At 41.7% G+C, this 14,336-nt stretch overlaps 2 protein-coding genes and 1 long non-coding RNA gene across 3 annotated transcripts; 2 read left to right on the forward strand and 1 right to left on the reverse strand.

Annotated features, from left to right (window-relative positions):
- Positions 1-547: 547 nt before the first annotated feature.
- LOC104452427 (germin-like protein subfamily 3 member 4) lies at positions 548-1,464 on the forward strand. The gene has a single exon (XM_010066895.3). It carries the CDS (start codon positions 607-609, stop codon positions 1,264-1,266), a length of 660 nt encoding a protein of 219 aa, XP_010065197.2. The 5' UTR covers positions 548-606; the 3' UTR covers positions 1,267-1,464.
- Positions 1,465-7,005: 5,541 nt separating this feature from the next.
- LOC120289351 lies at positions 7,006-11,841 on the forward strand. The gene is made up of 3 exons (XR_005547274.1): positions 7,006-7,110; positions 7,666-7,722; positions 11,392-11,841. It is a non-coding gene; the product is annotated as an uncharacterized LOC120289351 (long non-coding RNA).
- Positions 11,842-12,047: 206 nt separating this feature from the next.
- Positions 12,048-14,021, reverse strand: LOC120289493. The gene is made up of 2 exons (XM_039304448.1): positions 13,666-14,021; positions 12,048-13,103 (listed from the first exon to the last, which is right to left on the reverse strand). Exons 1-2 carry the CDS (start codon positions 13,757-13,759, stop codon positions 12,385-12,387), a joined length of 813 nt encoding a protein of 270 aa, XP_039160382.1. The 5' UTR covers positions 13,760-14,021; the 3' UTR covers positions 12,048-12,384.
- Positions 14,022-14,336: the final 315 nt, after the last annotated feature.

Consider the following 14,336-nt stretch of genomic DNA (forward strand, 5'->3'; position numbering starts at 1 on the left):
CTAAGAGCATTAAGTGCTTGTGAGGGAGTCAGCACATAGTTGGCTCGTATTTGGCACATGGTCGGCTCAGTCCATGTATGTTAGATCATTCGAAATGTATGTATGGCAGTCAGTGTAAGTAGGTTTTGTTGAAGCATTGAATGGAGAGAAAGCAATGCTTTTTATGTTTTGCAAGAAAAGGCGAACTTATTGACATTGTAGGGTCGAGAACCCACATACCCTTTCAAATCGAGGAGTCTAATCTGCCTAGATGGACCACCGAAGCGGATGCAAAATGGAGTCAAAATTAGTCCATGCGTACTAATTTTGCGGTCTTAACTCTGTGTTGAATCATCAAGGCTCATCTGTTCGTGCACCAATGACGATCAGGCACCTATGGAGTTCATCTTTCTTTGAAGCAAAAAGGCAATTCTTGGAGCATAACCTACTTCAAGTCCAATCCATCTTAGTAGTGAACTCAAAGCTATTGCTCCTCCTCAATGACTTGCAATAGCTGCGATTGCAACTTCCAACTGACCCAACACAGACGCTTATAATAATATCCCTAAAGAAGGGAAGGAAAAACTCGTCTAGAGCAGTGATCGCTCCTACTTAACCCAACCAAAGATGAATCCCAATCGAGCTCTTAATCTCCTCCCGTTCGTAGTATCCACCATTACTTTTTTCAATGGATTTGCTGTGGCGGATCATGAGAATCTTCAGGACATGTGCCCAACGACAACATCGACTGTTCTATTCATGAATGGATACCCCTGCAAGAGCTCTGCAAACATCAGTGCGTCGGATTTCAAGAGCTCGAAGCTGAGCATCCCCGGGGACACTGACAACTTCTACCGATCAGCAGTGACCATGGCCACTGCTGCGGACTTCCCTGGCCTCAACACACTCGGCCTCTCCATTGCACGGGCTGACATGGAGGTGGACAGCATGGTGTTGCTGCATTTGCACCCGAGGAGTGCAGAGATGATGTACGTGTTGAAAGGAGTGGTCATAGCGGGGTTCATCGACACGGATACCAACCTGTTCCAGAAGCAGATGAGAGAAGGAGAGGTGATGGTAATTCCAAGAGGGCTGCTCCATTTCTGCTTGAACGACGGTTTTGAGGTGGCCACTGTTTTCTCAGTGCTCAACAGTCAGAACCCCGGCTCGGTCAGCATCGCCGGTGCCATGCTTCCGTTTCAACCCAACTCTGACGACGAAGATGTGGTGAACAAGCTCAGGACCAGGTTGATTGCGTCTTCCATGGGTAATCCTTTGCGTGGGTAAATCCTACTTTGGGCCGGCTCTTAGTCACTCATGTCTGGATTTCTCTATAGTTGGAAGCATGAAACTGCAGCGTGCTCGCGTGTTTTTCTTAGGCATGTAACATGATATGTACATCAACTCGAGACTCTTCGTAAATGCCAGCATTCCAGTGATCTGTCTGAAGCTACATCCATGTTTAAATAGCTAACATTCCAGATCTCTTTGATTAGCCCACGGTGTATGTCACGATATGATTGAATCGGGATAATGAGGTAACTCGTCAATCAACGACTAATGGTGCTCTAATCGTCAAAACTCTTGAAGAACTTAGAAAGTACGTTACGTCCTCTCAAGTCCTTGATTATGTACGCGCGAAATGGCCAGCAAAGGCCTTAAGAAGAATCTTTGGAGCCCATACATCCAACTGTCGAGTTGACAGTGAAAACATTTATGGAAAATACAAACGTATAAGTTCACTGAAACGGAAAATGGAGAAAGAGGAAAAGGAATAATGTGAAAATGTATAAATTACTCCCGAACTTCTATCTTCAACTTCGGGAAGACAACATGATACTCTAAAAGTACTCTTCTAGTTGAAAAATCAGCAAAGCAACCTACAATTAGAGTCCATCAACTTTTGATTCCAGACGTTCCAAGTGCGCAACTTTCTGATAGTCTTCTGAAAGTCTCCCCATCAACCCATCGGGCATACCAAGAAACCTAAGAATCTATGATTGAATGAGGTAGTCCACACCTTGCAGCAACTCGTGCAACAGCATGCAGCTTCGGATTGCTACTATTTCCACGGAGGCAAGCGATCCGACCTCTATACTTACGTGGTTATGTCCATCAAATTTGGTCAGGTGTCATTGCTTGAGCTTCTTAAACTCCCCAGCCGGGAATGAAAAGGTTGATCCATCACAAGCCACATTCAAATTGGAGATGCAAAAAATTCGGCAAATGTTGAAGGGATTTGAGGGATCATGTTTTAGCTTGCAGTAATTTAACTGCGATCTGACCTGGTTATCGATGGACTGTATCCCATTTGGTAATTCCTGTAGATGTCCAGTCAAATATAGTCGCTGAAGTAACCTCAGAGGAAAGCTAGATCTTGTATGCTCCTAAGTGTCTTCCCTTCTACTGAAGTTAAAGATAATGCACAAAGACCCGAAAGCATCTGGATGGATGACCTCAGCTGCTTTCCATCTTCTCTCTCAAGTTGATGAGTCCAGCCTCCTGAGTTAACTCTGCAACTGTCCTGCCATTATTGCTGGCTGGGTCGATGAAACAAAACCTTCAGAGTGAAAGCAACCAGACATTATTTTTCGGGGCTCTTAAACCAGCTTTCCTGCATAGGCGTCGTTCCATCTTATAAGAATATGCCAGAAGATAGGAAGCTTTTGCAGCTTTAGAATCTCAGGCGACAATGCAGTGACACTGTCGTGCTTAAGAGTCTAACCTCTCAAGATTATGAAGCCTCCTTATGGAATTTGGAACGCTGGTTACGGTAGTCATTCCCCTGAGGCGAAAATACATTAAAAGATAAAGGAAGGTTACATCTGAAAGCAAATTGTCTAACCGCACCAGCTACAGCATCAACATGCTGAGCATTTTCGAGCTACATAGAAAGAGAGCATTTATTGAAAATTTGTGTTTTGTGTCTACTTCCCAGAACATCAGCAAAGACAACTTGGAGATCCTGTAGATTCTTTGAACAGAATGCAAAGAAACAAGTATTGATAGGCGCCAAACTTTTCCTGGCAGTGTTTCGTTTTGTTCATTGATCATAGCTGTGACGTTGCAACTTCTGGACTACAGAATATTATTTCTGTTGAAGGTCATGTGTGCGTAAGTCTCTATTCTTTCCATCATAACTTTGCAAGGCAGTTTGAATCAAACTCCAGTCCAAAAATTCCCTTGGGTAACCTACTGCACCTTTTTCTGGTGTTTTACCTTGCACTACTCCAACAAAGCCCTCTGCAATCTGCAGACAAATTACGGTCCAATGCTTGATTGCACAATCTTGTGGAGATGTTCAGATACAAAAAACATGTTTTCAAATGGAAGGAAAGTCGTCAAAACTCAAGGACAGTAATTTGTTCAAGTTCTTGACTTTGTTGTTGCCCCTGATTTCGGCACCAAGACTGCAACGAACCATCTCTGGGTCATCTATTCCATGATTAACTCTAGTGGCCAACGTCCTACATATAGTGACTATAGCAACAGGCACCCCCTCGGATGTTCTTAGATACACTCCAAGATGTCTGCAAATAATTCGGGCATGAATGGCCTTGAAAAATTCTGCTACAATGAGTCCAAGGTGCTTCCAGGGATAAAGGCTCTGGGAAATAGACCAATGTATCCATTCCCACGTTGGAAACTGGTGCAAGATCAGCATTTCGTGTCGTAAGCATTATCCTATTGCCACAGTTATTTTTGGGCTATGTATATTGGAGGGTCCATGCTCCTTACGTCATGTAAAACTACCAGGTATATTTGATCAAGCAACAGTTCTCCGAATAGCATTCTCAGTCCACCATTTAAATTGTCGAATTCATAAGGTGCTATCTTCTTACCCTCGTGAAAATGTTGAATGGTATGTAGAGTCTCGTCAGTGTTGAATGAGTGAGTCACGGGAACACCTGCTTGAACCGCGGAATACTTTTTCATAACTTGGGCCCCAGACTTTCCTTACAACGATGGTTTTCCCCGATTCTCCCTTTCCCACGACTGAAACTCCTTTTTGCTTGGAAGTTCCACCAACAACCCCGTTGATAAGCTCGTCCATGGGCTTGTCAATCCCCACCAGACCAGCTTCCTCCGCAAAAAGGGGCATCACAAGGCGCCCGTGGATATCCCGGGAGCAGTTGGACAGCTTGAGATATTTCCTAATAATCCTTCTCTGTCTCATAAGAGTCATATCTCCGAAGAGTAAGTATACCGGCAGTGACCATTTGGGATGAATGATGATTTAGAAATCACTCGACATGGTCTCTCTCAATCCATGTGTGACTTGGGCTTTCACAAACTCAAACTTAAAGATCTAACATCATCCTAAGTTTTGGTTTGTATCGCTCGCTCAACGATACTCTTCTATTTGCTATGTCATTCGATTCTTCCCTTTCTCCTCTAGAAGTTTGTTGAAGTCTCACCTAATTCGAGCACTCTCATCTAGACAATCACTCTCTATCCTCATCAGATAGGAGTGCGGATCTAGTTTGTTCACAAACCCCGTACTTATTAGATGGAGACCTGCTTGTGTTTCATGTGCAACTGACTAGGTCTGTTCCACAATAGCCAAGCCCCAACATGAAAATTCTAAGTACTCATAAAGTAATCATTTGGATGGATATTGACTTATAAATAACTCAACGGACCTATCTTAACCTTGGACTTTGAAATGTCATGCATTCTTTGATACATTGTTTCGGCCGTAAAATCTCTCATATTCATAAAGAATTTCAATTATTCTGAACTTGATGTCTCTGATTTCAAAATGCAAAACTCTCTCTCTCTCTCTCTCTCTCTCTCGCATTAGTAGTTCCATTCAAATTCGAAACTTGAAGGTTGGTTCATCAGTCAATGGGAAAATTGTTCAAAAAGTGTTAAATTTATTGCATTTTTACCAATTCAATATTAAACCTTTTAATTTTGCCATAAACTTTTTTATTTCTTATCAATTGAGTCCATCCGATCAATTTTTTGCTGGAAAATGCATGCTGACGTGGACATCGATAGTGTCACATAGGACCGCCGGTGCTGACATAGACAAATTTTAATTATATTTTAATATTTTTTTTTGAATTTTATTATTTTTTCTGTTTTTTTCTTTCTTTTCTTTTTGGCCTTTTTTTCTTTCCTTTCGCTGGTGGCTAGCCATTGTCCATAAGTGACGGCCGGCCACGACCAGTATGCAGCCCTCGCCAGCCACAAGGGAGGCCCCATCAGGTGAGGGCAAGCCTCGGCAATGGAAGCCATTGCTCAAGTGTAGCCGGGCAAGGGTTGGCCTCGCTTAGGCCAAATTTGGTGAGGCTAGCGCTTGCGTAGGCCAGGGCAGCCTCGCTAGGTGTTAGCCAAGTGATAGCGACGCTAGGCGAGGCCACCCTAGCTTGGGTGAAGGCCAGCCTCACTAGATTTGGCGATGAGAGCCCTTGTTGGCCTTTGCCCTCGCCCTTGCCTAGGCGAGTGTTGACCTCACCTAGGCTAGGGGAGCCTCGCTTGGCGCCGTTGTCGCTTGGCCAACACCTGGTGAGGCCGCCCTAGGTTGGGTGAGGGCTGACCTCACTATATTTGGCTTGGGCGAGGTTGATCCTTGCCAGGGTTCGCCCTCTCCTAATCGAGCCTCGCTTGTAGCGGGCAAGGCTAGCCGACTGGTCGTGGCCAATCGTTGCCTGTGGGCAGTGGCTGGCCATTGGCAAAGGAAAAGAAAGAAAGAAAAATTAAAATATTATTAAAATTTGTTCATGTCTATGCAATTGGTCTTACGTGGCACTGTTGACACCTATGTTAGCATTTTCCTGTCGAAATTGACCAAATGGGTTCAATTAACAAAAAGTGAAAAAATTTAGGATTAAATTGACAAAATTAAAAGTTTTATGATTGAATTAGCGAAACTGCAATAGGTTTAGGACTTTTTGGATAATTTTCAAATTAATAGAAGGGTAAAACTTATGATCCCCTAAAAGACATGTTTCATACCTTTCTTTTATCACTAGCTTACAACTAAAGCCTACAGGTGATCCTTGTGCGTATACGTGTCATGTTAGGCTCGAAGATCAACCTCATATCCTTTTATGTACATCGCAATTTTGCCTGAGATTTCAATCCATGCCAAAATCGGATTAGGTCATGCCTTTTAATGTAAGGGTCGACACATATAAACGCCTATTTGCCTTTCGCTCGTCTCGAGCTCAAAGGCTTCTCACCTGTTAATCGAGTTTTTTTTTTTTTTGGTCAGAACCTGTTAGTCAAGTTTACTTACCACGCTTGGTGATAAAAAAAGAAAATCGAAAAAAAGAAGAAGAAAGAATTTGTGCATGCTAAGTTTAAGTAGATATGATCATAATTCAACAACACGTTGGGCTTGCGCACGTCAATAAGATTCTAAAAGCCCAACAAGATTCCAAAATACAGTTTTAAGTTACTTTGCGAATAATAGGTAATTCATTTTTGGTCTCAACGTCGAATACTCCGAAACACCCTTAAATGGGTCTGTTCAAGCCCGGGCATTGTAAGAACAACATTTGACATTTTTTAATTCGTTGAACAGCTCCGAGCGATGATTCAAAAGCCCGATATCTGACCCGGCCCGCATGTACCGGGCTATTAATCAGTTTTACAATTTTTCCTTTTTAAAGTAGAGAGAGGGAAGGGTTTATTTTTTGGAGGGAAGGCAATCGGGGAGCTGCGGATGGACGGTGGGGATTGGATTGGACGCCATTGAAACCTTCCCTCCCCCACCTTCTCCCTTGATCTGTCGCCCGCCATTCTTGCAACCCCCGAATCCTTTCTTCATCTTCGCTTTCTTTCTGCCCAGACTACATTTATTAGCATGCGTAAGGTAAGGCTCCACTTGTATTCTGCATAGTAGACAAGGCTCGGACATGGAATTTGTAATATTTGAGATTTTTATTAGGTTAAAAGAAAAGGTGGTGGGACCCACTTTAAATAAAGAAAGAAAAAGAAAACAAAAAGGAGAAGAGATAAAAAGGAAAGGAAAGCCCCCGTTCGGGCAGGAGAAGAAAAGAGGAAAGAAGAAGAAGGAAAAGAAGAAGAAGAAAAAGGAAAAGAAAGAGAAGAAAGAAGAAAAGAGGGCTTTGTGTGTTCATGTCGTAGGCAGCTCACCAAGCTTATTTATAACGCCTGGTAAGTGATTGCACCTTTCGTTCTTCCAATCGGAGTAGTTTCGGAGTTTAAATTTGAAATTCGGAATTTGGGAAAATCGAGTGGCGAAGTCCCATTTTGGAGTCGTTGAGTTGCGTATTTTTGTAGGAATGATAATTTAGGGTATTGTGGAGCTGTGGGATTTTACGGATCGTGATTTGAGTTTATGTTTTGTTTGAAACAAAATTTCAAAGTTTCTTGCGCGCAGTGAACAGTACGTGTCCAGCAGCTTTGGGCCCGTATTTTGTTATTTTTCGGCTTGATTTTAGGACAGCCAAGTTTGGATTCTTGTAGTATGTTTGAAGGGCTTTCTATTGATTATAAGTATGTTCGGATCGGGGTTCGGAGGAGAAAGTTAAGGCGCGATCAAGTTTTGCGCTTAAACTTCGTGTTGCAAATAACTTGAACAATCACTTTGGTTATGCGATTTATTAGCGCATAGAAATCGTTTTGTTAACATTTAGACATATTATAGCTGTTTCATGGTTAAAGTAGTGTGTTACCCAAATATAATGTTGTTTCTCGCTTATTTGATAGGACCGTGAGATCGAAGGATCAAATAATGTAGGTTATTTGATTTTGAGGCATCTCTAGGTGAGTAGTACTAATGTTTTCTTTGATTTTGTGAAGCTCATGTACTAAGGTAAGATTAATCGACATATACTTGTGTAGGGAAGCGATGACCTATTTATTGTATAATGATGAATATAATGCTTGGTAATTTTACAATCCTCTCTGTTGACACCTTAAAAAAAAAAAAAATTATTATTGCATGTAGATTATCTAGGTGTTTAGTATAGTTTTTTTAAAAATGGAAGATGTTTTTCCGTAAAAAAAAAAATTAAAATTAAAAATTAATTAATTAAAAAATTAATTAATTAAAAAAAAAAAAAAAAGATTAAAAAAGAAAAAAAAAATTGGGGCCAATGATCTAAATGTGACTAGCCAAGCCCAAGAGGTCAAACTGGAATTAAAACGGCAATTTGGGGCCAAAATGCAGTTTTCAAAAAGTTGAGGGACCAATTCGCAAATTTTTGTAAAATTTCACCCGAGCCCTTAAATCATCATCTGGGCCTCCAATTGAGTTGAAATCGAATTTGGGCCGGGTCGAATCTATCAAATTGGGCCAAAATGACCAAACTTGCATTAAATTGGGTATTTTCGGATAAGAAGGTGGCCAACTTTGAGGGATCTTTTTGCAAACTTGGGTGGGAAAAATCACAAACTCCGATCAAGATCTTAAACTACTATATATGAGCTTGCTAATTGATAAAAAATATCAGCCAAATTCATGGATTAAAGTGCCTAAACCAGCTGACAAATCCCAGTCCACGAGTTGGTTTGAAGTCGGAGTTGTTGAGTGGGCAACTTGGTGGCCCCACCATATCCTCCGTAGCTGTCCAGCCGGCCTGATCTTTGCACGTGATGGAAGACCGTAATGAGTAGTGCAAGTGGACGGAAATTTGTCAGGGATAAGCTGCTGGAAGCACGGGAAAGTCGCAGCAAAATCGGCACACTCAACATCTGCAAAATGGGAAAATCTTGACTAAGTCAGAAAGTTGTTGGACTGCTTAGTTGGTAGGCCTGGCAGGAGGGCAAAAAGCCGGTCAGGAGATCGTTGAATGCAGGAGAGAAGATCTATGAAGCATGCTCGTTTGAGGGATAAGAGAGAAGAGACGAGAGAGAGAGAGGGAGCTCGGAATCGATCCCCAAAGAAGCCCTCAGAAGAACTCCAGAAAACCAAAGCCCAGAAATTCCAGACCGACCTGGAGAGAGAAAATGGAGATTTTCACACACCTGTGGCAAAAATTAGCCAAAACCTTCAACTAGAGAGTGAAAATTCATTCAAAGATCTTTCCAACCGTAGGTCGCACGTCCCAAACGGAGATCGGGAAGGCCTCCTAAAGCCCCCCGAAAACAGTGCCCTCCTGGCGGGCCAAGAAAGTCCGAAATTTTTCTAAGTGTTGAGCCTGATTGTTCATGAGTGAGGAAAGACGAGTGCTTTTGAGAAACTTGAGAGACAAATGAGGAAAGCCATGACTTACAAGCCAAGCTATAATACATATAGTTTTGGTTGATTTGAACTTGGCCGACAAGGAAGGTTTGGAAATCTAATTTTGGAAGTCAACGAAAACCTTCGTTGTCACTTTTCTTCTGCAGATCTCACTCAGCTTGAAAGAACCAATTTCCACGTGCTTCCAAAGGACAATTTCGTGGTTTCCTTGGCCAAGAATCACTTGCAAAAGGAACTAGGAAGCAAGGTAAGAATGCTAGATGTAATTTTGTTCGCTTTTGAACATGTCTTGATCATGAAAATCGAGAAGGAAACTAGCCCGAAGAACTGATTTCTGAAGCTAAATTTTTCTAAGTGTTTAAAACCTCTTCAATGCCCCTACATGTTTGATTTGTTACTCCCTTTGCATGTTTTTTTTTTCGTCGTTGTGACTTCGATGAATGTTACATGGGAATACTAATGATGCATAGGACAACCCGGTTTAGTCTTTAAATCTCCTTGTGAACCATGAAACCATCTATAACATGAGCCAAAAACCACATTGAGACATGGTTGGCCAGCATAGACCATGCATGAATGCTTCTTGGAGAGTTCATTTTGATGCGTTCGGTTGATCATTTTCGGTGATGTTTGTTGCATTTGAAAGTAAGTGTTACCTATTTTCATCTAGATGGAGTAATATTTCATATAGATATGGCATGTGATGGTTGTCGGAGCTTCAATCTGAGCATTTGGCATGGCTGTTTGACTTGGGTTCATCACCAGTTTTGCAAAACAGCCCCAACCCGCATGTTGGAGGCCGTTTTCAGTTCGGTTTTTGCATGTTCTAGGCTGTAATTTCTAGTCAAACACGTTCTTTGCATGTAGTAGTATATCCTTGATACTTTGCATTCACATGAGATTGCTTATGGATCGGGATTGAAGGCCACGAACATGACCCGAAGAAGCCGTTTGAGGTGATTTGATGCAAACCAAGTATTCGATAAAATGTTGAAACCAAGCTCCAATCTCGAAGCGGTCGATTTGAGCTTAATCGGTGTGATATTCATGTGATTTGTTACTCCATGTTAGCATAGATCGGTTTAAGGAATCATTATTAATATTTTTTAAAAAAAAATAATAAAAAAGAGAAAATCTGAAAATTTCAAAAATATAAAAAAATGTTGGATAACATTAAATTAGGATAGAAATGACATATATGGAATTTTCCTAATTTTTAAAATGTCATTTTCCTAATTTAATGCTATTTTGTTATTTTATAACAATTTTTGTAAATAATCTATTTTCCATAGATTAAAATTAATTGGAGTAATTTCATGCATCTAGAGTAATTTCATGCATATTTAACTTCTCATTTTGCTCACGGGGGTCCTGTCCCGGGGCGTGATAACAAGGCCATGTAATATTATTTGCCCGACTTGTATCGGGTCTTTCTTTTCCGCATTACTTTCAAGTCATTTCAATTTCTTGGATGTTTATTTACCACACCGCTTTTCAATAATTTGAGTGTAAATTTCTTTTCTAAATTATGTTAGGATTAGTTTAGAAAAAAAAACCTACAAAAATCCTCTCTTGAAGGGTTATGCATGTTGTTTTGGTACAATTGATTTATGTGGTTATGTGATGTCTATTGAAAGATGATATGTGTTGTGTTGAGGAAATCAAATGTGTTGTGAACCGATAAAGGACTAAGTGCTACACGATAATGAAAATTCGTGTGAGTCACCTCTAGGGCCTTATAGTCGAGGGCTAAGTGTTACATAGCGACTTGAGTCACATGCAGCCACCTCTAGGGCCTTGCACTATTGACATACATAGTAAATGACTAAATGCTACACGATAAAGTAATTTCGTGGGAGCCACCTTTAGGGCTTTATACTATTGCTATATGTGGTCAAGAGGTGAGTGCTACACGATAACGCAATTTCGTGGGAGTCACATCTAGGGCCTTGAGTTTGGATATTGATCGTGGAACAAACCATTGATGTGAGATAGGATGAGTTCGATCATTGAACAAAATTGGTGATGTTGGTTTTGTTATTATTGATTAATGAGAAATTTTGCTATTTGATATAGCTACGTTGAGGTAACATGTGAAGCATTTTGTTAATGCAAGTTATAATATTTTTGTTTGGCAATAATGAGCTATGTCTTGAGTTTTAAATGTGCAATGTAGAAGTTTGACATGTTTTTATGATATGTACTACTCACCGAGCTTATGGTTGCTCACTCCTCTATTTCCAAACCAGGTCCTTTGGTTAGCAACTAGTAGGTCAAAGAGTTCTATCGATGGGGACCTTTGGAAGTGAACTTTGGATATGATTTGAGGCTGCGTTCTTCGGGTGCAAGGATGGCCATGTCACCCCCATCCCTCTGGATTTGGGATGTGACAGAATTTGTCGCATTTGCACCATTCGTTCCTTGGCCTATATTGAAGAAAGTTCCATGAAATGATGTTTATTATGAGCGAGGATCTGCACGGCCCTTGCCTCAGCTAGTGAGGGTTGGTTGGTGGCCCTCAGTCAACCATGGCAAGGGTCAAACGACGCTCACTGTGCCTTAATGATGCTCACGTCCTTGCGCGAGCGACACGAGGGTTGTGCGACCTTCAGTCTCGCTCGACCATAGCCAGCTCTATGTCTGTCTTCCGTGACCATGGCCAGCCCTTTAAGTGTTACTAAACTGATTTGAAATTATTATCAGTGATGGCTCCTCTCTTAAGCTCTTTTGTTTTATGGTTAAATATAATTTATCATTTAACTGGAATACCATATATACGCAAATTTAGGACAAAACCCACGCCAAAGCTAGTCTAACCCATCGGGAGTATAGCTTAAAGAATTAATTCTGATGGTCAAACAAGATTTGCTAAAAAAGTGTCATAAAAACAATCCAGAAGCAGAAATATCAGAATTGCAGAGAACCGTAGAACCACTTTCTCTTGCGACTTTACTTCTATACAGAGATGGTGACGATCATCGGGTCATATCCTGCTGAAAGCAAATCTGATCAGTTCGTTTACACAACAAGAAACAAGACTACACACACCCAAACATCTCAAGGACCTCTGATGGCAAATCGGACAAAGCTGCAGTTCGAAGAGTACTTAAAATTTCTACTGGGTATAGTTTGCAGAAGTAACATCCTACAAAGAGTTAAAGCGTATATTTTGCAGAGTGTTTTCATCTCCACTGCCGGCAAAGTTCTGGTGGAGACAGCCGGCAAATTGCAGCGTGCAATCTTTAGTCAATCTCGGCTATGACAATACGACTGGGGGTGGGAATATCCACAGCAGCTTGGGGATCATATAAATGAGATTGATCCACAAGTCTTTCGACCGGTACTTTAACCACATCATGGTGAAACCCAATGTCAGAGACCAAACGACTGATGCAATACCTGCCATAACTCACCAGACTATCAACTGCCAGACCACCAACTGCCAGACCAGTAACACGGGTCGTCAAGTATCTAAGTGGAGAGGACCCGACAGCAGTTGAAGCAGCCTGAAAAGCTGCTGCTTGCCCACTTCGGCCTCCACTACTTGCTGTCACCACAAGCAGACCTGTTTTACAGTAGAAAGCAAAGTCCTCACAGTTTTTCTTGAAAAGATTGTAGCCTCCAAAGCCATTCTGGAGGAGGTAAAAGGCACGGTGAAGCACATCTTCAGCGGGGTCGGATTTCGCAAGGGTGCAAGTCCCTCCTCGAGCGCTAGCAAGATGGAAAGCACGGGACACGCCGTACTCAAAGAGGTAGAGGTTTCCACCTGAAAGGAAGCAGTCGATGCAGGAAGAGATGACACCATCAAGTCTCGACTGATCTCCACATATCCGGCATTGTGTACCGACAGGAGGAGAGGGACATGAGCTCGAAATGATGCGGTCTAACACAGTACCCCTGCCGATTTCGTGTCCTGCCCCTCGAGTGAAGTGAATGACCTTCCCTTTACCGACGTATATTCCTGTTTGCGAACTCAAAAGCGACAATCTTTTCAGTATGCGAAAGCAGCTAAGTCCATAGAAGGTACGTGCTTGTAAAGAACATAATCCGGACGATCAAAGGATCGAAAGAATTCGACCTCCTTCAGTTGACAGGAGTAACCAACAATTCAGAAATAGAGGGAGCACAAGCTAAGCAAGGGGGGACAAAGGGGTGGCAGACTTCCAAAAGGGTCAAGGAGATTCGATCTCTCTGCCACGTTGAATACGACGACTCATCATAAAACATCTCCTTTTATACAAAAATCAGCAACGTTGCCACAATCTATATTAGCAGAAGTGGTAAAAACAGGATAGAAAATCCACCAAGAGAAGGAAAACGACCTCTCTCACAGACGCACGAGGGCAAAGCTCCTATATATGAAACTAGGAAAGGACATTATCAATCATGTGAACAATGGAGCAATTTTATAGTGAAAAAAAAAGAAAAAAGCAGAGGAGTTGAGGCGAAATCATCACCACCACCATCATCATCATCGTCGCGAAAAACATTGCATTGGAAAAAGAGAGAAAAAGGGAACGTGCCGTGGTGGGAGTAGAGGTAAAAGTGACGCCAAGAGTAGATGTGATCCCCAGGCTTGAGTTGGTCCCTTTTGATCTCGTTGGACAGCACTCCCATATCTGCCTCTTTCCACTTCTTCTTCCTCTTCCTCTGCTTCTTCTCCTTCTTCCTTCACCCTGGCTTTCGATTGGATTGATTGAGATATGAACGTTTGGGTGGGAGATGCAATCACTCAGATTGCTTTGCCTCTACGCTATCTCCCTCCCACTCTTGGGAGAACTTCTGAAGAAAAATGAGGAGATAAAAGAAAAAGAAAGAAGGACGGTCTGGCAAAGAAAAAAGGAAAAAGAAGAGAGGGAGATAAAGAAAAAAGAGTCGAAAGGAAAGGAGAAAGAAGAAAGCGGGAGAAGGGGCAAATTCGGCCCTAATGATCCAGACAATATGCCAAGCCGACTCAACACTGTATCCTGATGCTTGGTAAGTGCTTGTGCCCTCATTCGTTCAACCGGAGTAGTTTTGAAATTAGAACTAGAAATTCAAAATTATTGAAGATTTGTGTGACGAAGTCTGATTTTTATGTCGTTGAACTACGGATTCATATAGAAACGATAATTTAGGGTGTCGTGAAACTGTAAGATTTTAAGGGGATCTTGATTTGAACTTACGATTTACCCAAAATGAAATTTCGAAATTT

Source organism: Eucalyptus grandis, chromosome 11, assembly GCF_016545825.1.
Source record: "Eucalyptus grandis isolate ANBG69807.140 chromosome 11, ASM1654582v1, whole genome shotgun sequence".
In the NCBI taxonomy this organism is placed as follows: domain Eukaryota; kingdom Viridiplantae; phylum Streptophyta; class Magnoliopsida; order Myrtales; family Myrtaceae; genus Eucalyptus; species Eucalyptus grandis.

Bases quoted from the DNA above. Each gene is read 5' to 3' on its own strand.
- LOC104452427 (XM_010066895.3), top strand. From the start codon at position 607: ATGAATCCCAATCGAGCTCTTAATCTCCTCCCGTTCGTAGTATCCACC.
- LOC120289493 (XM_039304448.1), bottom strand. From the start codon at position 13,759: ATGGGAGTGCTGTCCAACGAGATCAAAAGGGACCAACTCAAGCCTGGG. The intron at 13,104-13,665 runs GCACGTTCCCTT...GTTCGCAAACAG, and splicing joins TTACCTCTACTCCCACCACG to GAATATACGTCGGTAAAGGG.